At 28.8% G+C, this 24,165-nt stretch overlaps 1 protein-coding gene and 1 pseudogene across 2 annotated transcripts; one reads left to right on the plus strand and one right to left on the minus strand.

The window, feature by feature from the left end:
* Positions 1-1,353: 1,353 nt before the first annotated feature.
* Positions 1,354-20,391, minus strand: LOC149878822 (uncharacterized; annotated as a pseudogene). Its single transcript, XR_016446884.1, has 7 exons — positions 20,237-20,391; positions 19,573-19,737; positions 15,574-15,644; positions 9,228-9,405; positions 8,830-9,107; positions 7,660-7,900; positions 1,354-2,153 (listed from the first exon to the last, which is right to left on the minus strand). The product of XR_016446884.1 is annotated as an uncharacterized LOC149878822 (transcript).
* LOC149878823 (uncharacterized) lies at positions 11,216-12,043 on the plus strand. Its single transcript, XM_090072011.1, has 2 exons — positions 11,216-11,308; positions 11,440-12,043. The coding sequence occupies exons 1-2, from the start codon at positions 11,220-11,222 to the stop codon at positions 12,041-12,043; spliced, it is 693 nt and encodes a 230-aa protein (XP_089928137.1). The 5' UTR covers positions 11,216-11,219.
* Positions 20,392-24,165: the final 3,774 nt, after the last annotated feature.

Raw genomic sequence — 24,165 nt, forward strand, 5'->3', positions numbered from 1 at the left:
ATGTTTCTACTTTAATTTTAAACAATTTTTTTAAACACCAAATACTAGAATGTAAAAATATTCATATAAATAGAATAGACAGCACAGCATACTTAATCACTAATAAAATTTATTAAGTAGGCCTACTAAATAAAATTTACAATAAAAATTACTATTATATTACCACAATATATTACGGATAAAAAAAGTTCGTGAATTTTAGTGACGTATGCGTTTTATGCTTTATAGCAATGGCCAAAAAAAATACAAACAGCGATAAATTCTTCGAGATTACGAACTTTTTTTCGTACGTGAAAAATTTCGTTTTTACGAAAGATTTTTTTTCTCGAAAAAAACTTCGAATTGTTTATAGCATTGGCCCTTGGTCTACACAAATTGCTGTCATTTCTACGAAATTTTTCCGCAACATGCAAGCGACACTTGGGGGTTTTTAACGCAATTTTTAACGACCAAAAACTTAATAACGAATGCGGTCAATTTTAACAAAAAGAAGAAAAAAAAAATTTTAAAATGCGGCACTCTCGCGGGGGACTTGGAAAATGTTTTCCAATTTTTTTTTTTTGAAAACTTGCTAATACCTTTCCAGCAAGGGATCGATCGTCAAAATTGGTCAAGCCGTTCTCGAGTTATTCGAATCTAGGGTTTTTATAGGTCGATTTCTAAGCAATTTCAAAATTCGGTGCAAAAGTTCCGAGGAACTAAAGCAGTTAAAAGGTTCTTTTTTTGCTGAGAAAATGTCAACATATATAACTTTCGAAAAATATCAAAAATTCGCTGATTTAAATACTTTTTGATTTTTGTCCGCATAGTCGTATGGGACAATCTCACTGTGGCTGGGCTGCAGAAGGTTTTTGATTTATCAATTTCATTAACATAAAAAAGAAAAAATCGGTTATAGTATTTGGTTAAAAAAAACATCAGTTATTTATTGTTGGGTTTCTTTTGGTCCTCCATAAAATATATTTTTTTAAAAAAAGTATAAAACATATTTGAATTGCTAAATAAAAGTTTTAAAATTAACATAACTGGTAAACGATCATACAAAAACACAACTTCATATCAATTCAATGCAATTCGTATGAATTGTACAGTAAAAATCTTTAAGGAAAAATCATATTTTAAACGCTTTTTTTTTTTAATGAACTCATGGACAATAGTTTCTCCGTGAGTTCATTAAAAATAGCGTTTTTTTTTCAAATAAAGATAACAATTATGAAATATTTATATACAACCATTTTAACTAACAAGAAAAACCATTAAAATTATTGATGGTTATCTTAATACTTATTTGCATAAGAAGTTATTTAAATTATTTCTAAATCTATTATTCAATTTTATCCTTTACTTGTTAAAATTACGTGAAAGGAAATGGTTACTAACAGAAATGCACTGAATTTTCGTTAATTGGAATATTATTAACATTTCATAAAATCTATTGACGAGTTTTCAAATTATTAAACAAGTCGCTTCAAATGGGATTTTAAACGATTTTTATAAGCACATTTATAATCACAGTAAGTACATTTAAATGGTTTTCTCGCCAGTGTGAGTTCGCATGTGTTTTGTTAAGCTAGATTTTACTGCACATTCATAATCACAGAAAGTACATTTGAATGGTTTCTCGCCAGTGTGAGTTCGCATGTGTTTTGTTAAGCTAGATTTTTGTGTACATTCATAATCACAGAAAGTACATTTGAATGGTTTCTCGCCAGTGTGAGTTCGCATGTGATTTGTTAAGTTAGTTTTTTGTGTAAATTCATAATCACAGAAAGTACATTTGAATGGTTTCTCGCCAGTGTGAGTTCGCATGTGATTTGTTAAGCTAGATTTTTGTGTACATTCATAATCACAGAAAATACATTTGAATGGTTTCTCGCCAGTGTGAGTTCGCATGTGATTTGTTAAGTTAGTTTTTTGTATACATTCGTAATCACAGAAAGTACATTCGTAAAGCTTCTTGGAATTAACACATTTATAGCTTTTCTTTTCTTCATCGAATCTCGATAATTTTTTGTTAACGATTAGCTTATTGTCAACTGCATTAGAGGGACTTTTTCGATCATCTTTATTTCCTTTTTTGCAACGCCTACAATGTGCAGTCAAAAAAATATCTGCGGTAAAGCAAACCCCACAATTCCTGCACTGATGATCCACTAAAAAAAAACATTTTTGTAGAAAAAATCAAAAATTTCCACTGACTAAAACACCAGAGAGTATTTCTCTGGTTTTCAAATTTTGACTAGAACATTTTCAACGGAAATAAATTGTCAACAGTAAACTTTCTAAAAACCATTCAAGACTATTCAGTAAATTTTCATTAAACTATTGCTTTATAAGAATTTTTAAGAGAAGTTTTTCCAACAAAAAAAGAAAAAAGAAAAAAAGAAATTTGTAACAATTCGAATAGACATGTCATTCTATCTGTAAGCAAAAAGAACTTGTAAAGGAATTCGAATCAAATAGAACGTTAAAGCTGCAAATTAGTCAGTTTTAGCTAAATAAAAATAAGTAACCAGGGATCGTCCACAAATTACATATTCAAATTTCCCTTTCGTAGTCAATGGATAGCATTTAATCAATGCTAGCCATTGACTACGAAAGGGAAATTTGGAAAGGCTTTTGGGGACCTAAGGCTATTATTTTGAAGCAAGGGGCTTTGTTAAGGAGAGTGTTTAGGGTTTTTATTGCGCTCTCCCACAAAAACAACGAAGACATTGGTAAATAACAAATACTGAAAACAAAGTAAGACAGCCTCCACTGCTCGTAACAAATCTAAAACAATGCACAGTGACTCAGGATGATCGAAAAACGGCAAAAAGTCAATAAAACTTGATAAAAATTGTGAATAAACATATTATACGTGCAAATAATAGTTTTTTGGGTCAAAGAATTTAAATTTGTTAATAAAATTATTTTTTACGCGCACCTTTGACACGTACATTGCGTACATACGCGTTCATACGTTCGTTAAGTTAGGCTGCACGCGTAAAAAATAATTTTAGTTAAAATTTTAGAATTTTCAAGCCAATACACAACATCTTGGTTCATTACTCTTCTTGATATTTGCATGCTTCTAGCAGAATTACCATCACTTATTTCAACTGCTACTATTGGTCATAAACACAGCTTTAGCAATATTAATGGTAGCAGCTGAAAAAAATATATTTTTAGGATAGTATTTAACTTTTTCCACTAAAATATCGTGCAAAAAGTGGATAAACATGTCTAAGGGCTAAATTTTTTATCATTTAATATTGTTTATCACTGAGGTCAGTATTCACTTTTAAATTAAGAGCTTGCTTTATACTACATATTTAAAAGAAAGGTCTTATCCAAAGTGTCTTTAAATTTTTTAAATTTTCTGTAAAAAATTTGATTTTTTTTTAAAATGTACTTTTTGCAGAGACTAAAAATAGAGCAATTATGTTCAGCACCTTGTTCTTTTATTTTTTTCTAGTGTTGTTATCGACTTCGACTAAATCGACTAAAAGTCGACTTGTCGAAATTCGAATAGTCGATTTAATCGACTATGGGTCTCTCACTAATCGACTAAAAGTCGATTTAGTCGGGTAATTATCCTAAATTTTATCAATCTCTAATTTTGTTATTATACTGATCAATTAGTAAAGAGATATTTTATAAATTGTTTATCTTGTAAAGATAAGATATTTATAAAGATTGAGTCATGCGTAAGAATATCATTCATAGCTGTTTTTTTTTTTAATTCAACCAAAATATCTGACCATTAAACCTAATTTGCTATATCACATTAACTTAACTCTTAGCTTACGGTATGTACCAGCACTTCATTAATGTTTCCTTTTTCTCATTAAAGTAACCAGTTGACATTAAAGTAACCAGTTAACTTTTTAAAACAAAAGGTTAAGTAATGTGTTATGGTACTCAGTTAAGGATGCGAAAAAGTTTTATAAATCTGCTACTCCCCCCAAAAAGTTTAGCCACCTCATCTGCCCCCACCTATCTACGCGACCGCTTTTTATTAAATTTTTTGTTAATTTTTTGCTTTAATTGTTGTAAAAAATGATACAAAATGCCCACTCGTGTCTTTTTCCCTCACCCCGCAACAGCAACCCCCGTTCCATTTTGCCCGTTCATTCGATTTTAATTCATCTAATAAATTAGGTGAATTAAAATTAAACAAAGGAAATCCTCTCAATAAAACAACAGCACGTGTTATTATAACAATATTGCATACCACATACCTAGCTTTTTTGTTTACTCTCTTAAAGTTCTATTTGTTTTGTAGCATCTAAAAAATAAATTGTCAAGCAACATTAAAGTATATGATTATAATATTCAAATATTACAATCATATACTTTAATGTTGCTTGACAGTTTTTAGTCGAAATATTTGAATGAAAAATTTTATTCAAATATTTCGACTAAATCGACTTTTAGTCGACTTAGTCGATTTTAAAAATGTATTCGTCGATTTTAGTCGACTTTGAAAAATACATTAATCGATTTAGTCGACTGTCGAATAATTTCAAAGTCGCAACAACACTATTTTTCTCTCTTTTGCTTCACTCTTCAAAGACCACCCATTTTTTATGGGGTTTTCCAAAACCATAGTGGCTTCTTTTATCTGGTCATAAGATTTTGTTGAAGCCATTGATATTTTTTTCAATAAATGTGTTTTAATTTCAACCACATTGTTTTAGTTTTTTCTTCATTTTTGAAATTAATGTAGCTAAAATAGCCTTTACTATATTTATGCTCTTTGGTAATATCTTCAGTTTTATATGATTTTTGTTAAGTAAATCCTTCCATAATCTTAATTTATCCACTCCTAATTCACGTATATTCGAGATAAGATCTAATCTTTTTATTGTTATTTTTTTTTAAGAATCACAAAGTTAATAAAATCATTAACATATATCAGAAACATTTTCAGTACTTTATATATTTTTCACTTTAAACTGTTTAACATTTTATGTTATTTTTTCTTTGGCAATTATCAAGTTTCCTATAATGTTTAAGTAAATAATGTCACTTGTATATTACAGGAAATACTGAAGTTGTTAAGTAAAGCTATTTCAAATATGTAGTACTTATCATATAGTAAGTCATTATTCAAAATTAACTATAAACATTTTAACAAACTTTTAAGTAGCAAATGATGACAAAACTATGTTACTTGAAACAATATTTTACATACTAAAACAAGTTATACAAACAAAAAACTCAAATTCAAGAAATACAAATGTGAATGAGTTTTTATGGTTCACTGACATTTGTATTTCTTCAATAACTCCCTACATCGCAGAAATCCCTTTCTATTCTACAAGTAAAAGTGTTAGTTAATTGAAAAAAATATATATTTCCTTGGAACTCTGTGGAACATTTTTTTAGCTGATATTTAAAACAAAAAAGTATGCATATATTCAGTTGTGAGGGGTTTATTGCCATTTTTTTGTTACTTTGAGTCACTGAGCAACGTCATTATTATTTTATAAAGTTCATGTCTTTAAAATAAAATATTTGATTTTGAAACAGGCTATAGCCCCTATTTAGTCCCCTCCTCTCCCCCTTTGTAAACATTAACCTTTTTATATATATAAAAAAAAACAAACTAATTACATATAAAAAAAGGTTAATTATTATAAAATGGTTCTTGAGTTTTTTTTGTTGTTGTTTTTTTAAATTTAATAAAAAAATTTAATTACAAACTTACAAGAGAAAGACTAAAAATCGTCTTATCCCAACAACAGTGGGAACAGAAACATGCTATTGATGGAAAAGTAACACCAGTTTGTGCAAGAGCAAGAAAATTTGAAATCCATTTAGGTAAAAAAAAGCTGTTATTGCTATTTACTGCCATTAAAGTAAAAAAAAGCTGTCGAATGCCACTACCTATTTTTGGTTACAATAAATTGGGTCAAGCTTTTTAACAAGAAACTACTTATAACAATTGCTCCTGATATTTGGAATATCACCATATAAAACACGAAAGTTTACATTTGAATTAAGTTTCCTACTAAAGTATTAAGTTTCCCCCTTATGGTTTAAACTTTCAATGGTTGGTCCTGACTGGATGAGAAGATTATTAAACAGCCATTCAAGGTTGTCTAACAGAACACCATGAGCAAAAATTCTAGCCTAAGTAACTAGCTTTAACAATGCTTGTGTAGGTGTATTTCTTCAAAAATTGTCAGACATAATTAATAGACATAATTGACACTAGAGATAATGGTATTAGTTGTGAATGATTGTGGTAATAGCATGCCTCCAATGTTTCTTTTTCAAAGAAAGGAATTCTTTGATCACTTTATTCCTGATGGACCAACTGATTGTATTTGTGCTTCTAATGACTCAGACTGGATGAATAAGGAGTGCTTTGTTACTTACATAAACAACTTTATTCAAAATGCAAAGCCTAAAAAAGAAAGCCCTGTATCATTGCTTTTAGACAATCATTAATCTCTTTAATCTATTCAATTATTAGCATTATGTAAAGATAATAGTATAGCTTTTCATTCCTTCTCTCCTCATCACTAACAAAAATTGCAACCTTTAGATAGATCTGTATTTAGACTATTCAAAAAATATTAAACTAATGCACAAGACTTATGGATGAAGAGCAGCTCAAGGAAAATAATGAGTATATACGATTTGCCAGGAATCGCAAGAATAGCCTTACTACATTTTCTCACATAGCAGAACATAACTTCTGGAATTGCAGTGGCAGAATTATAATAGGGATGTATTTTCAGATGCAGATTTTGCTCCATCATGTTATTGATCATCCAGCACTTCAATTTAATGCAGCTATTGATACTAGTATATCAACTTCAATGTTAGATCCACATCTATCAACATCAGGTTCATTTGTAATGCCCTCATTTTCTACGCTTTAATAGGAGGCATAAAAGTTTCGTTAAAAATTGTGTTTATAAAATAATGTAGTCACTAATTCACATGCCAGGCATGTGAATTAGTGACTACATTATTTTATAAATCTGACATAACAAAAGTATTGCAGCTCAATCAAAATACTGCCTAGTCCTGTGAATACTTTCTCTGTTACTTATCCTTTATCATAACCAGATATAGCAAGCAAAAACTTCCAGTATATTTTGCTTGTAGTTTTTTTTAAGTGTAAAATTTATGTGAAAAAATTTAAATTACAGGTTAATTAATAACTTTTTGAGAATTCTGCAAGGTTTATATATTTAATGTGTTGTATTGCAACTTGCTCCATTCACTGCTGCAACTTGACCCAGAGAAGGGTCAAGTTGCAGCAGTTACAACATTTATTTTCATTTTATATTTTAAAATACTTTTATATTTTTTTTTATATAAAAATTTGGCATTTGTCAAATTCATACTTATTCAAAATATTTAAATATATTTCTAAATTGTTTTCAAACATACCCTGGCCTTTAGAGATATCTTAAAATTATCATTCATTGTAGCATGTAAGAATTCATTCCTATGTATTGAATGTATTTTTTAAGTAATTTTTTATTACTTTTGTCTTTAAAAACTTTCAAAGTCGAGAGTAACCTGTTTAATGTTCAAGATTATGGTTCTTTAAACAAAAAAAGAAAATCAAAAATAAAACTAAAAATAAAATCATAACACTTAAAACAAACATTTTGCTTTTTTAGTAATAAGTTCAAGTATTCCTTAAAATACCTTGCTTTGAGTTTGTTATATCAATCCCTAGATCTTTTGCATATTCATCTCCATACCAAACAAGAAACTCTTTTCCTTTGTCAACCTGCTTATAAACACGATAGTAAATTTCGCCATGATACTGAAATGCAACTAAGTTTTGTTCTGCCTCAATGCGTGAGCAATTTATATATCGCATCCAATTACCAAACTGCTCATTTTTCCCATCAATATAGTATAAAACATTTCCATCTTTCACAATCTAAATACATACTTTAATTATTAGTAACAGACCTTATTTATGGACAAAAACATTGTATTTAAAAAAATATTGTTTAGAAAAAAAATAGAAGACTACTTTTAAATGTCTCCAAAAAGGAGGTAAGTTGCAAAAAGTTAAGTTTCCAGAAGTTTAAACAGAAATTATAATGCACTGCTTAACAATTACTATTGGTCAAAATACTATTAATAAATTCTGAAAAAACTGAGTTTAACATAACCTAATTGTAAAAAGCTGACAGACTAGATAGAAGAATGTAAAATAACATAATAAAGGTGGATAATTCTATTACTTTGGTTGCATCTTATATTCAAAATTTTTTTTCCACTGAACTGAATAAGTTTTTTACAATAAATTAGCACAAAACTGCTATTGTGAGGCATTTCTTTTCAGCGTGTTTTTGCGTATTTGTACTTTGAGAGTGGGGGTGTTTAGTGATTTGTAGGTTAGGAGGTTTAAGTTTAAAGGTGTATGGGGATGCCTCTTGGTTCTGTGTAGTGGTAGCACTCTGACTGATTTTTGTTAATAAGTGTACTTTTCTTTATCACAATATTTCTTGTTTAAATACTAATAATAACAGTTCTTTTCCTTTAATTTTCATTATTGTTAATAAAAGTTTTTCCATTTTAAATTATATAAAAACTATTCCTTGTACTCTCTTTTTTGTAAAACTAAAACTCTGGTCTACTCCTTTTTTTCATAGAACCTAAAAACTCTGTTATCACCTTTTTTTTTTGTAATTCAAAACTCAACTCCTAACTGTACTCTGTTATCCATCCACCTCTATCTACCCATCTGCCTCCTCCGTATTCTCCCCTGTTTTGTTTTTTGTTGTTTCTTGCCTTTTATAAGCATTTCTTAAACTACTTAAAAACTATTTTCATTTAAACTTTTTCAAAATTTTTTCTTACTTCCCACATGTAGCTTGTGTCAAGATTTTCTTTTGGGATGTCAGGACGAACTTTTTTTCCTTGGTATGGTCCAAATCTAGTCCCAACGTAAAATGTTTCAGTAGCAAACACACCAAGACCAGCATGTGGAATGAGGCTTTCTTTAATTTCCATGCCATCAGGTAGTGTTGCCAATGATCTTTGAGTTTCTTCAATGCTTACAGCCTTATCTGACAGCGGAAGTAATGATCCATGCTCAGGGCAATCCCCATAATAAAAATCGCAGCAGGATTCACAGACTAAAATTTATAAATAAAATTAACAAAAAAAAAACAAACAAAAAAAAAATAAACGAAAAAAAACAAACAAAATTAGTAACTACTTATAGAAACTAATCTACATAAATACAACATTCTTACATAGATAATGATCTTCATCAGGCACATCATCTTCCTTGTAGTTTTTTCGTGTACCCCTTTTAGGATATCTTTCATTTTTGATTTCATAATTCTTTTCTATTCTTTGTCTTTTACGTATTAAACTTTCAGGGTGATTTAATGCTTCACATTTTCTTTTAATGCATGTCACATCAGTTCTCTATAACAATTAAATTAGTAGTAGAACTAAAAAACTAGTAATATTAAAAGCCTAAGCACACATTTTATATTAGTATTTTTTTTCAAAGAAGTTTCCAGAAGAATATTTATAAAACCAAATTTTAAATTCCTAGAAAAACCCCCTCATACTGCAATATATTACTTTTAAATGAAATAACTTTTAACAAGCCTTTTTTCAATAACTACACTAAAAAATTAAGTTTCTAAATAACCAATATTATCAAGGTAGTTCAAGGAAATAATCCTTTTATATATTTTTTTTATATTTCTTTTATGTTCTTGATCTGGTTTTGTGGTTTTTTTTACTTTAATTTACTGATTTTTAAAGATGCTTGATAATGAAATCACATTTTTTCGAGCTTTGCATATTGCTTCATATTATTGGCAAAAGAATTTGAATGATGAACTTAAAAAAACATATCAGAATTTTTCAATTCAAAGCTGAAGGATTGGTAGTTTGACCAATTCTGAAAGCATGCAGATCATTGGCAGAAGGTCATTAATATCTATAGTCTTTTTTTTGAAGAACAACTTTTCCATAAAAAATCATTATTTTAACATGATGGACAAACCTTTTCTCAATCTATGTTATATTTAGTAATTTTTATTTAGTTTTTGAGACTTAAATATAAATTATAATTTTTTGCATATCTATATGAAAAGTATATGTGATTATATTTAGCTACATAGTCCTTCAAAGTTTGAAAGCAAGTTAAATAATACAATCTATAATATAATTCCTAAAGAAACGTTTAATGTTTAACATTGTTTCGCCATTAGTTACTAGGCTTTGAAAGAGCGCGTTTTCTAAATGCACGTGGTCATTGGAGAAAGATCTCTTAAGCAAGTCAAAACTTTTTTCTTTTGGAATTTATTTATTAGTTTAGATATATTACATAAAGAATCATATTAAGATAAATAATAATCATTAAGATCATATTATAATTGAAGTAAGTAAAAATAGTTATATATACATTTTTATTAGATAAAGTAAAAAGGATTTAAATTTTTATTAGACATAGTAGAAAGGATTTAAATTTTTATTACATAAAGTAGAAAGGACTTAAAGTAGAAGGGATTTTAATTTTTTTAATCGATTATATTTTGTTTGTTTTAGTTTTTCTATTGGCAGTTTTATTTTTATTATTTTATTTTTTAGAAGGAAAGTAGGGGTATGGATGTTATTTAAAGTAATAATAATGCTATTTCCATAAAATGGTTATTACTACTTTGAAATTTCTATGATGCTATTAACTATTTTTGTTCTTTTTTAGAAAATTTAGAAAAATAAATTAAAACTTTGTGCCAACTCTGACATGGCATGTCATATGTTATTGTATGTAAAGGTTAAATTTTGTTATGAGGATTACAGTTCTTATGAAAAAAAAAAAAAAAAAAAAAAAGATGGTAAAGAGTATTGTTTGTAAATATATACTTTGTACCTTTTTAAATTTTCTCACGTCATTTTTAAAATTTTTGTATGCACACGTTTATTGTTTGCATATATGCTTTTTTGATATGTATGTGTATGTGGTAATAAGTGCTTTACAGTTGTTTTATCAATGTGTTTTTTTATTGTTTGTGTATGTGTTAATGTGTTATGTAATTGTTTTAAAAATGTGTTTAAATATGTATATGAGGTATAAACTTTATATATATATTTAAACACATATATTGTGTTTATAGTTGGTACATATGTTTATATTATGTTATTTCTGTGTTTTCAAAGTGCTGTGACTTGGTAAACATCTACCTGAAAATCAATTTGTGTATTTTAAAGAAGGAGCAGAACAAATGGCTTTAGATCGTGCAGCTCAACATGATACGCACCTAATGGCATGGTTTAAGTTAAATACTGAAAATGAAAGAGCACATTGCTATTCGTATGTAGACATTCCTTATCACTTTATATTTGATGACAAACATTGTAAATGGAAGGTTAGACAAAGGGGGGTGATAAGGTGATAGTAAGAATGTATAAAGTTACTCCAACTGGAGAATTGTTTTTTCTAAGACTGTTAATTTTGCAAGCAAAAGGAGCAACATCTTGGGAGGATGTGCGTACTGTTAATGGTATTGTCCTTGAAACATTTCGTAAAGCATGTGTTTTGAAAGGTTTGTTGCAAGATGACACTGAATGGCAGAATACTCTTTCTGAGGCAGTTTTAACATGTATGCCAAAGCAAATTAGAAAGTTGTTTTCAATTATTTTGACCTTTTGTGAACCTGACAATCCTTTACATCTCTGGAATACATACAAAGCTTTTATGATGGAAGATTTCATTCACTGCTCAGTCCCACTTCTAATTGCTGAACAAGCTACTCTTCATCAAATTGAAAAGATTATTAATCAAAGTGGTAAAACGCTGGCTGATTACAATTTGCCTGTTATTGATGAGTTTATATGCTTAAATCTAGAAACTTTTGATGAAAATGTTCAACAATCTATTGACAAAGCCAATCGAATGAGACTGTTGCTTAATGTCAATCAATTAAATGTATGTAATGCTATCCTTGCTGCACTGAATGAGCAACCATGTGTAGAAAATCAACTTTCTAGATTGTTTTTCATGTATGGGCCAACTGGTAGTGGAAAAACCTTACTTATAATTATTTGATTGCTGAAACCATAAGTAGGGGCTTTAAATCTGCTCCAGCTGCATGGGCTGGCATAGCAGCAACTCCTCTTACAAATGGATCTATATTGCATGGCTTATTCAAACTTCCTGTTCCAATTTTGGATAATAGCACATGTAATGTAACTCCTAACTCTATACACGGGCATTTTTTAAGACAGGTTAGTTTGTTTTTGCTTGATGAAACATCCATGATACCTAAACATCCCTTAAATACAATTGATAGGTTGTTAAAAGATATTTGCAACAACAACTTTCCATTCGGAGGAAAAATCATTCTTTTTGGTAGTGACTTTAGGCAAATTCTGCCTGATGTGAAAAGAGGACAACCAGCTGAAATAGTAGAACTGTGTATAAAATGTTCTTTGCATTGGCAATGGGTGCAGAAGTTTACATTAACTGAAAATATGAGAATACAAGATGGGGAAGGTGAATTTTCCCAATGGCTACTAAAACTTGGGAATGGAACAATACCTATCAAAGAGGAGGATCCTTTTAAAGAATGCATTGAAATATCAAACCAATGCATTGTTAGAGAAAATGAATTAATTATTGAAAAGATTTTTGGAGATACTGATCAAAATGATTATTCTAAATGCGTAATTTTAACACCAACTAATGTTGATTCATTATTAATCAATGAAGAAATGCTTGAATGTCTGCCGGGTGAGGTCAAAATTTATTTAAGTGCTGACCAAATTGAAACTGATGACCTTAATAAAAGAAATAACTTTCCTATTGAGATTTTGAACAGCTTAACTCCTTCAGGTATGCCACCTACTTGTTTAAAATTGAAATTTGGTTGTGTAATTATGCTATATAGAAATTTAGATCTCAAAGCTGGGTTATGCAATGGTTCTCAAATGAAAGTTTGTGCTCCTCAAAATATTTATATATTTATGCAGAGGTTTTGAAAGGTGCTTCTGGTGGTAAACAGGTTTTTCTTCCTTGAATTCAGTTGGCTCCATCAGATTCTAATTTACCTTTTGTTCTGAAACGTCGTCAGTTTCCTGTCAGATTGGCTTATTCAATGACAATTAATAAAAGTCAAGGTCAAACTTTTGATAGAATTGGGGTATATCTCAAAAAACCGTGTTTCTCTCATGGTCAACTATATGTTGCATTTTCAAGAACTAGAGCATTTAATAGTTTGTTTTTCAAAATAGATAAACACCTCATTCAAGGTATGGTAGGTGAAAAGTGTTACACAAATAATGCTATATTTTCTAATGTTCTTAATTTATAGTCTTTAGATTTTCATTTTGAAAATTTACTGTTTGTAGGTTGTGAGGACATTTTGTATGTGTAACTTTATTTATTATCTTTTTTTTTTTTTTTTTTCATAGTTTTTAGTAAATATATCTGTCATTTAATATTGTTATAAAATGTATTTATGTGTTATATAAAAACATATTTGTTTATAGTTGTATATATGTTTAAAATTATGTTGTTTCCATGTTTTTAAAGTGGTGTGACTTGGCAATATATTGAGCAAGATTGATAACCTTGCCAGCAAAGTGGTGTACTTATAGCAGAGGTGTGACTTGGCAGCATTTAGTGCCAGGCGGTGTTACTGCTTCAGAGCTAGGTTGTGTTGTCTAGCCTTTTTTAATTATTCTAACACATCTGTTAATGCTTAGCGGAATGTGGATGAGAGAGTATGCAACCTTGATCTTTAAATCTAGGGTGTTTTAATGTCCTAAATTTGAAGTAGTTGAATAACTAATATTGAACATAAAAACAAATATACTTTTATGTATTTATATGTTTAGTAAAAAGATAAATATAGTTAACTTTAAATTGGTTTTCTAATTTTGCCTTTCATACTTTAATTTGGCTTGTTATTTTCACTGGATTTTAGGATCAAGGGTGTAAATATTTATTTGTTATGTGTTATTGTTGTAATGTTTTGTGTTGATAGACTGCTTGGCTTACCTTCACGTTGGTGTCTATTGTTAAAAATGAATAATAGGTAGCTTCATTATTGAAACTTACTGCTTTTATTTATTTTCTAAAAGCCAAGACAACATTATGCTAAAAATGCAATTTATATCTTAATTTGATTTTCAGTTTTTATGTGTTTTTGTTGTTGTTGTTGTTGTTGTTGTCATTACGGTATCATAATTCCTTTTTTTTTTTTTAAGATTTATGATTGTCACATTTATACGACTTATAAAAAAAAAACATGATTACCTTTTATTGTAAATTCTTGTCAGTTAAAATAATATAAATATATGCAATTAGTTCAATTTTTTTTAAATTTTCTCTATTTTATGCCTAATAATTTGTTGTACATAACTTAGGGGATCTTTTTAAATGGGGGGGTGGGGGTGGGGGGTGAATATTTTAGTTTTGCGCATTTGTCAAATATTGAGTTACTTAAATTTTATAAGGTGTTTAACTAATTAATTAGCTTAGTTTGTATTTGCAACACTTTTGAGGAAAGAAAAAATTCTTATATATGTTAAATTCTTATATATATTAAAAAGAAAAAATCCTTATACATGTAAACCATTGTTTTACATTTTATTATTCTGGTAAAAGGTCTTCATCAAAAACTTGATTACTCTTAATAAAAAGAAGTCTATTCTCCTGACTACCATTAAGACAAAAACGGGGAAGGGAGGTCGGGGAATGGTCAGTTATTTTTAATAAATTTATTTCGTTGTGTGCATTTAAAAAAAATTAATAAAATTAATAACTCATGTATAATTTATGTTTGCTTTATATTAATCTTGTTAATTAAAGTTCATGTTATAAAAAATATAACAAGAATTTAGCTTTACTTTTTCGTCAATTTAAAGCATAATGAAGTGTTATTATTTTGTGTAACTAAAAACGTATTGTTTTGAACTTAGTAAAGTCAAGGAAAATGTTTCTGCCTTTCACTGATATGACTTATATCAGTTGTAAATTACTTAAATAATGTAGAATAATTGGTTAATTATTTTACCTCCGCATACTTTTTATTTTAATTTTTACAGATAGTTTAATTTTTTCAATTTGAAGGCGTTTTTCTAAAAGGGTATTAGTTAAGGTTTTGCAACTTTAAATTGTGGAAAACAGCCACTATAAATTAAGTAACAGACCGACCATAACCCATATTACAGGTTGCTTTTTGCTAGTTTTAATAACTTACATATTTTAGAACTAACTTAAATTCTTTTTATGCTTTTAATAACAAAAAATCATATAAGGCATTTATATTTGGAAGTTTTAAATACTATTGTAGTTAACTCCTGCAAATTATGTTTTAAGTTCCCTTACGCAGGTATAATACATCTATTTCTATTAGATGGTCCTGGAGTTGACAAGATTTTTTTTTTTTAATATATTGTTAAAGAAATCAATATAAAATATAAATTTTTTGCATAATTGTTTAAAAAAACATGCTTTTTGTGAAGCTTTTTCAGAAAAAACATTGCACTTGAACAGCAATAAAACAAATTCCTTATACTAAGGCCATAAATAGACAACCACCTTTATTTGATGACAAAATCTTTTTTTTTTACCTTAACTCTCTTATCTAATCTCTTCTTGCATTCCAAAAATTTCTTTGGGCTATTAACTTTCCTAGTAAAGTCTAAATTAAAAAATAAGATTGATCTTTAATATTTTGATTAAAAAAACTTGTGATCAGCTAAATTTACATATAATTATTTAAATCAAAGATTTTTTATATGGAATTTATTAATTTCCAAATTTTCCAACATTAAAAGAATGAATATCTTTTTACATCAAATAAATCCAGGATTTCAATTAATTTTTGAAAATGGTTTTATGATATAGTTAAGATTGATAATATTCTTTAGCTGCTTGTTACTGTAGCTCCTATTTTGCTTTATTAAAGCAAAATAGGAGCTACAGTAACAAGCAGCTTGAGTCAGACACAGTATTTCCTTGAGCCTTTCCAGTTTTTGAGGTTTAGCTCCATATGAATGATCTCACCATTGTGAAAATACTTAAAAGAGCAAGATAAATTTTTTTTTTAAGGAACGTGTCAACAAATTGCATGTTAGTCAACTCTTAGGTTGTCACTTTTTTCTAGATATGAGTAGAATCTTAGCTCTAAGGTAATTCCTTAGAATCACCTTAGAGCTAAGATTCCACTCATATCTTAGGTGCAAATTATATTTTCTAGAAAAGTCAGAGTACCCTGTTCTACTTACCATAAAAAAAAAATTATTGAAAATGTTTATAATACAAATATAGAGGCTCCAGATTTTAAAGCATCATTTTATAAAGAATGAAAGTGGACTAACAACATTTAGCTGAAATTCTTAAGAATATGATACCAAATTCACTATTCTTATTGGTATATAAGAATAGTGTATGAGAAGGATATTGTTTAAAATTTTTGCTTAACACGTTTGCTGCCAAGCTATTTTAAACAATGCGTTTTTTCTTTGCTGAGCCATAATGTCTGCAATGATTAATTTTTGCCAAGACTGTTTTATGTGGTTTCATTCTCATTGCCAAGGCTAGATATCAACATTTCAATAAATAAAATATTTTTAATCTGAAATAATTCTACAGTATTTTTTATTCTGAATATAACTGACAAAAAATAAGCACTCGTACTTGTAACACTGTAATGAGTATAACCGAAGTACTTGTAACACTGTAATGAGTATAACTCATTGCGATGACTACATCTTTTCAAGATGTATTTGAGAACTTGAAAGTTGTAATTAAGAAACATAAGATGTAATTGAGAAATACATCATGTAATTTAGAAGTCGCAATATGTAATTTAGAAACACAACATGTAATTAATAAACTTTAAAATGTAATTCAGAAACCCAACATGTAAATAAGAAATTGCAATATGTAATTTGAAATATATATTATAAACTTTTCTCAATTACAACTTTCATCTTCTAAATTACATCTTACATTTCTTAATTACATCTTCCATGTTCTAAATTACATATTGCAACTTCTAAATTACATGTTGTTTTTCTCAATTACATCTTACGTTTCTTAATTACAACTTTCAAGTTCTCACTTACATCTTGAAAAGGTGTAGTAATGTAGCTTATTTGATGCATTATTATAGTGTTTCAACTTTTTTGCACATGCACATTGGCAGTTATCATGAGTAATAAAGGTAATTTATATTTTGTTTTCTTAATTCTAAATTGTTGTTTTTTTTTAGACAAGAAGCTAAAATATATTTGATAACTACATTATACTGTATGTTATTAAAAATATGAAAAAATTTGAAGTACACAATAAGATGTTTTTTAATACATTAAAAAATATTTTAGTGTGCACTTTGAATTTTTTATACAGTATACTAATCAATGTGTTTTATAGATGAGTAATTTCTTTTTTTATAAATAGACAATTTATAAATTTATCTATCTCCTATTAGCTCAACACAGATATTCCACAATTGGATCAGCACATATGATTATGGAAGATAGTGAGGATAGTAAAGATGATGATATTAGCTTGACTGCATCAGAATCAGGTTCTGAAGATAATAACAATGAAGAAAGTGATGACAATCAGTACACAGACGTTCATCTAGCAGCCACTGCAGAAGATTTTTTAATGCCGCTGAAAAGAGCTAGAACAACGGCTGGTCCATCTAGAAATTCAAACCAATGGAAAGATGAGCCGAATATTGTAAAACAAATTCAATTTACTGCCAATTCTGGTTTGAAGATAAACATAGAGAGCAAGAAACCATTAGATTTCTTTAGACTATTTGTTACAGAAGAGCTTATAAATACTATGGTAGTTGAAACTAATCGCTATGCAATGCTTGTAGAACTTGATACCATACTTAAGATATAAGTATGGTATCAAGTTCTATGAGCTTTGTGAATCAGATGGTATTGTACTAAAAGTAAAAATCTACTCTGGCAAGACAACTCTCAATAAACATGTTGGGTCAAATGGGAGCTATTGTTTTAGATTTAATGGAAAATTTCTGGGAAAAGGTTATCACCTGTACACCGATAGTTTTTACAATTCCTTTGAATTAACAAAGCACATGATAAATCAAAAAACATACATTTGAGGTACTTTAAGAACTGACCAAAAGTCAAATCCAAAAGAATGTACAAAAGCAAAACTGAAACAGGGAGACGTTACAAGCAGAAGCAGAGAGGGTGTAGTGGTTGCTAAATGGAAAAACAAAAGAGACGTGCTAATGATTAGCAACTTGTATTCATTGCAAATGATTGAAGTGACAAATAGGAGAGGAGAGAAGAAAATGAAACCCAACATTATTAAAGATTACAATCAATATATGTCAGGAGTAGATAGGGCGGAACAAATGGTATCATATTATGATTGCCTAAGAAAGACAATCAGATGGTATAAAAAAGTAGCACTTCATCTCTTTGATACTTTTTTGTTTAATGCTTACTGTCTAAACAGCAAATATAGGGTAGATAAAACAATTCCCTTGCTTAAGTTTAGAAAACTAGTTGTTACGGATTTATTGGGTGAACGTTTGAATAAAATTGTGCCTCGAATCACCAATAATAGCTTCCACTACTTGTCTTCAATACCACCGAATGAAAAGAAAAAATTCCCAACCAAACCATGTTGAGTCTGCTCTAAAATAAAACGTAAAGAAACACAATATGAATGTGCTGTTTGTGAAAATAGACCTCCGTCATGTATTGGCGAATGTTTCAGAATGTATCATTGAACAGAATAGGTTTACACTTAAATTTGCATGAAATAAAGTTAAATCAATATCAATGTTTTATTTTTATCTGTTTTAAGCTATTTCTGTCTTTACCCGCATTTAAATTAGGTTCCCTGGATTTTTAAAATAAAAACTTGAATGTAATATTTTCTGAAACCAAATGTGAAGCTAAGAAAAAAAAAAGAACAGATAAAGCCAGTCATCCACAAATATTATTTGAAATAAGTTAGTATAACTAAGAGATTACTCACAGTTGGCAAGCTCATGACGCCGGCTTACTACAAGTATTCTCGTAGTTGGCAAATATCAAAGTCCCGCTAACTACAAAAATACTCGTAGTTGGCAGCGAAAGTGTTAATAGGCAACCAGTATTGGGTTTTAGAGAACTCATTTATAGAACCTGCAAATATGGAAGCTGAAAAATTAATAATATTAATTAATAAGAAAATTTACAACAGAACATTATCCTACATCAATCAATTTTTTAAAGCTCTTATCTTCAAGAGAAGATAAGAGCTTTAAAAAATTGATTGATGTAGGATAATGTTCTGTTGTAAATTTTCTTATTAATTAATATAGCTTTAGAGTTAAAAATAGTCCTGTGAAAATTTTGTACAATAGTTACAATTCTATGCATAAAATAACTTATACTAAGAGAGAAGTAGTTACTGCTAAATCTAAACTTAGATCAATAAATCTATATTTTTATATATTTTTATATATTGAACTGAGATATTAAAATTCTTCAATATCTATTTACAAATCAAATGAACTTTTTGAATTTAAGTTATTGAATCAAAACAAAAGATAAACACATCACACAAAAATGTGTGATAATTACCTGGCACAATTCTGCAATTAGACTTTTTGACCTTCAACTTTGAGCACTTCCAATCATCATCTTCTTTATTGCTATCAGAAATAGAATTATCACTGATATAATCATAAAGGTCTTCTACTTTTATTTTGCGATGTTTAACATAGACCAATGGCTTAACTGGTAAGCCTAAAAAAAATTTAAACAACACTAACTATGCATTATTGAATTGCAAAAAAATTAAAAAAGTATGAGAAACTGAATATTACATCCAAAAAAAATCATAACCCATTATTTAAACCAATTGTTAGGGTTGCAGCTAGCATTTATAGTACAGTACATTTGGCATCAGCTTAATGTATTGTTTTATTGCCAAACCAAAAATATAACTAAATTTTGTGATTAAACAATAGTTAAATTTTTTTTACCTATTATTTAATTAAGTAATGAACATTTATCCAAGTTGTTAGGATAAGTGTTTTTTACCTATTATTTAATTAAGTAATGAACATTTAAGTTGTTAGGATAAGTGTTTTTTACCTATTATTTAATTAAGTAATGAACATTTAAGTTGTTAGGATAAGTGTTTTAACATACTTGTTAATACTCACACTGTTTTATTTTTTAATTTTAAGAGATAACAATGTCATAAATCAAAATGAAAGAAATTAAATCCTTATGGACATACCACAAGCTTTCATGAACTCATAATTACTAATGATGTTATTTTGCCTTTCAACTTCATAAGGGGTTAACTCACTTTCATCATATATCTCCATCTTAAACTTTAACTTCAGATATTTAACAATATATAATCTGATACCTGATTAAGCTAACTAAACTTTAAAAAGTAATAAACTCAGCAATTCTATAACATATTTACTATAATAGTCTATAACTGTAACAACTGAAGTTGGGTTTTTGCAAAACAATTATCCTAATACTAAAAGCAAATATTATAACCTGTTAACTATTAATGGATTTAATTTCAATAGCTTTGACAAGATTTCTACATAATAAACACTATGTATGACAAAAATGTATATAAAAGGAAAAAAAAGGCTCACATTTTTAAATCACATTTAAAAAATTTTTAAGATATCGCTCCAGTTAAATAGATAATCAAATAAAGTTTGTTATGAGTTAAGAATAATTGAAAATAACGGTCTAGTCCAAAAAATGCTTTAAAAGAAACAGCTTTCAACAATGAAAAAAAAGATGTAAATCAACTTTAGAAATTCTCTTGAAACTACTGTGAGTGCCCTTTTTTTTTCTTGTGGTTTTATACATATTTATGGCTTGTATAAAAACGCTTTAAACAAAAAAAGTGAATTAAAAAATTTAAAAAAAACCGCGTCAAGAAACGTAATGGTGTAAATTGCAGAATTTATGAAAACAAGTTAGGGAACTTTCTTCACGCCGAAGAAAATGAAACTGTAGACGAAGCCTATTTCCAAAAGATTGTGAATGCTAACATTTTAAGGCAAGGGTGAAATGTATTTGCTACTCCATCTTCTCCTCATGCCGTCTCCTTAACTTAAGTTAAAAAAGGGGGCAAGGAGATGCGCTTTAAAAATTAGTTTCCAACATGTTTCGCTGATCATTTTAAGGTAATTCTAAAAAGTTGAAAATTATATTAACGTATTAATACAGTTTTTAACATTGAAAAATAAAAGAAAAATTACATTTAAAACCTACAGCAAATAACCATTTAAGTTTGTGGTAGTGGTCGGCGGACTAATGTTTAGAAAGGTTGCGTGACTTAAAGGTCGGAGTTTTTTTGTTTTTTGATGATGCCTAACAAGGAAGCTTTGACTACTAAGATCCCATTCGGTAGCAAATAATGTTGTTTAAAAAAGGTGGTCAAGGATCTCACAGAACAACTAAAGAAACATAAGAAGAAGAATCTTACCATGTCCATTTGATTGATAAAGTGTTTTTAAGTTGATGAAAAGACCTAAAGAAACTTGGAAAGATCAATGTTGTCAAGCCCAGTAGTCGAAAATCAGAAAAGTTTGAAGAACTATAACCCATTAATGTTCGAAATCATCCAAGGAGATTTTAACCATTAATGCAATGATGGCACAGCCAACAGCTATTCACTGTTGATTGTGCCATCAGTAGAAGAAACTATCAATTTATTGTCTAGAAAGGTAAAAAATGTCTACCTATCTATAATAAAGAGAACGAAGAACCCTATTAAAAACATGCAATACCATGGCTTAAAAAAACCTTCCCATATAGAAATTATGGGTTCCAACAGAATGGAGCTCTCACCCATGGGCCAAAAAAATAATCCAACATTTAAAAAATAACCCAACATTTAAAAAATAACAAAATGACCTGGTTTTGGCCTGAAAGTTTTTGTGTTTTGTCAAGCCTAAATTTAAACCCATTGATTACTCAATATGGAGCGCTGTGGAGAACAAGGACTCAAGCCTTTGGTCTCTCATGATAAATTACGGTAGGTTAGTTGTTATATCTTGGTGATACAAGTAGCACATCCAGGATTTAAGCTTAACTGAACGGTGGATTGCGATAAGAAAGTAAAAAAATCTTGATAAAAACAAGATGCTATCATATTAATGGATATCAATATGTAGTAAGTAAAAAAAGATTTCGGCTACTTGTAATATTTTCGGGAATTCTCGGATTTGTGGGAATTGCCACACAAATCCAAAAATGGGAATTACCTATAAATCCGAGAATTTTTAATATATATATGTTCTCATCTTAAAAACTGCTAATATAAATTTGATTTTGATTATTTACTTTTTTTTAGTAATAATTTATAAAATAGTAACTACAAAATAAAAAGATGAATAAGTGGTTCGCAACAACAAAGAAAATCAAACTAACAGCGAATTCGCTGACTGTTTTGTTCACTGAATTCGCTGAAAATCAAACTAACAGCGAATTCAACTTTCGCGAAAGTTGAGAAGATGATGACACAGAAATTAATTAAGAAAAAATGCAAATTTTTGAGTAATGAACTGAATGACAAAAGAGTTTTTCTAAAATAAAAAGTCGCACAGTGTGTCATTTTAACAACCTAGAAGGAAAAAAATTCATTTTTTCAACTTGTTTCAAAGTTTTTACTTGTTTTATATTTCGTTAGCAGATAGCCCATAGTATTTAAGAACCAAACCAGATTTTTTTATAATGCGATATAGCAACTAATTAATTCTTCTGAGTATGCGCGAATTTTTAAAGTTGCAGAATAGCTGTGGCAACAATAATTTAATACTTTTAGTTATTGTAAACGTTTCGCTTTCTGAAACTTCATTTTAAATTATTTTATTTCGAAATAAGGATTGTTATAATCATCTCTTATCGTTAACGTTTTCAGCTTTTAATGAAAAGCTTTCACTGACTTGTAAAATTCTTTTGAAAAGCGAGTAATTTTTTTCAAATCATAAAGTTATTTTACAATTTCTGTGTAATTTTTATCATGTAATATTACCAAATATTATTTCATAATTATATACAAATTAAACCTCATACCTTTGAATTAATAAACCAAAAAAAAATTCTGCGAATATTTGCGAACTAATTATATTTATTCTATTTTATAAAATGGCTCCTTCGATTTCTCGGATGGCTCTTTTTGATATATAGGTAACAAACTCCGAAAATTTCGAAGTTTGATGCATTGATGAGACTTAATGTTCTTGAAGAAATTGAAGATGTTGTAAAGTCTGAAGCTGCTTTAAGGTGTATAAAAAATTAAATTAGAAGTTTTTATCAAACAATTGAGATGAAATGGATAAAAATAGGACCTGGCCGGCCAACAAAATTTTTTAACGCTTGTGGTACTAAAGCTCAAAAGTACAAACTGCAATATCTCCTGGAGGCAAGTGGCAGAGAGCTAAGTATGGCGACGGAAATGAAGCTTAGGAAAGAAGGAAAATGAGGTTGAGCTTCCAGTATAAAGGAACTTTCGGTTGCAACTCCGAATCAAGGTACACTTTTAAAAAAGACACGGATTCATTGCTAAAGCAACCAGCATTGTTATCAGTGGAACAAGTGCTCGCATTAATAGTAAATGTTAATCTTTCCACTCAACAGTACTAACGAATTCTTAAGCAAGCTGAAAACTTAAATTGCAAGCCATATCCATCTTACCACAAAGTTAAGGAAGCCAAGCGGTTATGTTATCCTCAAGGAGTTATGATAACAGAAACATCTGTAAAAATACCTCTAAAAGCTCTAATAGATCGCACACTCTTTCGCTTTTATCAAACTCAAGGTGTGAGAGAAAAATCACTTCTACATAAAGATAATACATACGGCTTCGTCATTAAATGGGGATTCGACGGATCGGAGCAGATGCGATATAAGCAGAGGTTTACGGAGGAGACTTCAACGTATGAAAGTCTATTTAGTATTCCTATGGTGCCAATACAAATTTTCTGTGGTATAAGAGATATTACAACTATCATTTGGAAAAACCCTGCCACATCGTCTACTAGGTATTGTCGCCCCACCAAACTGGTTTTCGCGAAGGAATCTACAGATTTAATAATTAAAGAAATTAATTATTTGAGGCAACAAATTAAAACACTTACGCCCATCAAAGCATCTCTCGGAGATCTTCAAATTGCGATAATATCAACT

The sequence above is a fragment of the Hydra viridissima genome, unplaced genomic scaffold (assembly GCF_058129835.1).
Source record: "Hydra viridissima isolate aposymbiotic clone 2 unplaced genomic scaffold, HvirCarnegie_v1 scaffold_14, whole genome shotgun sequence".
NCBI lineage: Eukaryota > Metazoa > Cnidaria > Hydrozoa > Anthoathecata > Hydridae > Hydra > Hydra viridissima.

Coding starts and splice junctions, on each gene's coding strand:
- LOC149878823 (XM_090072011.1), top strand. CDS start 11,220: ATGGCTTTAGATCGTGCAGCTCAACATGATACGCACCTAATGGCATGG. Junction 11,309..11,439: donor GAAAGAGCACATTGCTATTC/GTATGTAGACAT, acceptor GTTTTTTCTAAG/ACTGTTAATTTTGCAAGCAA.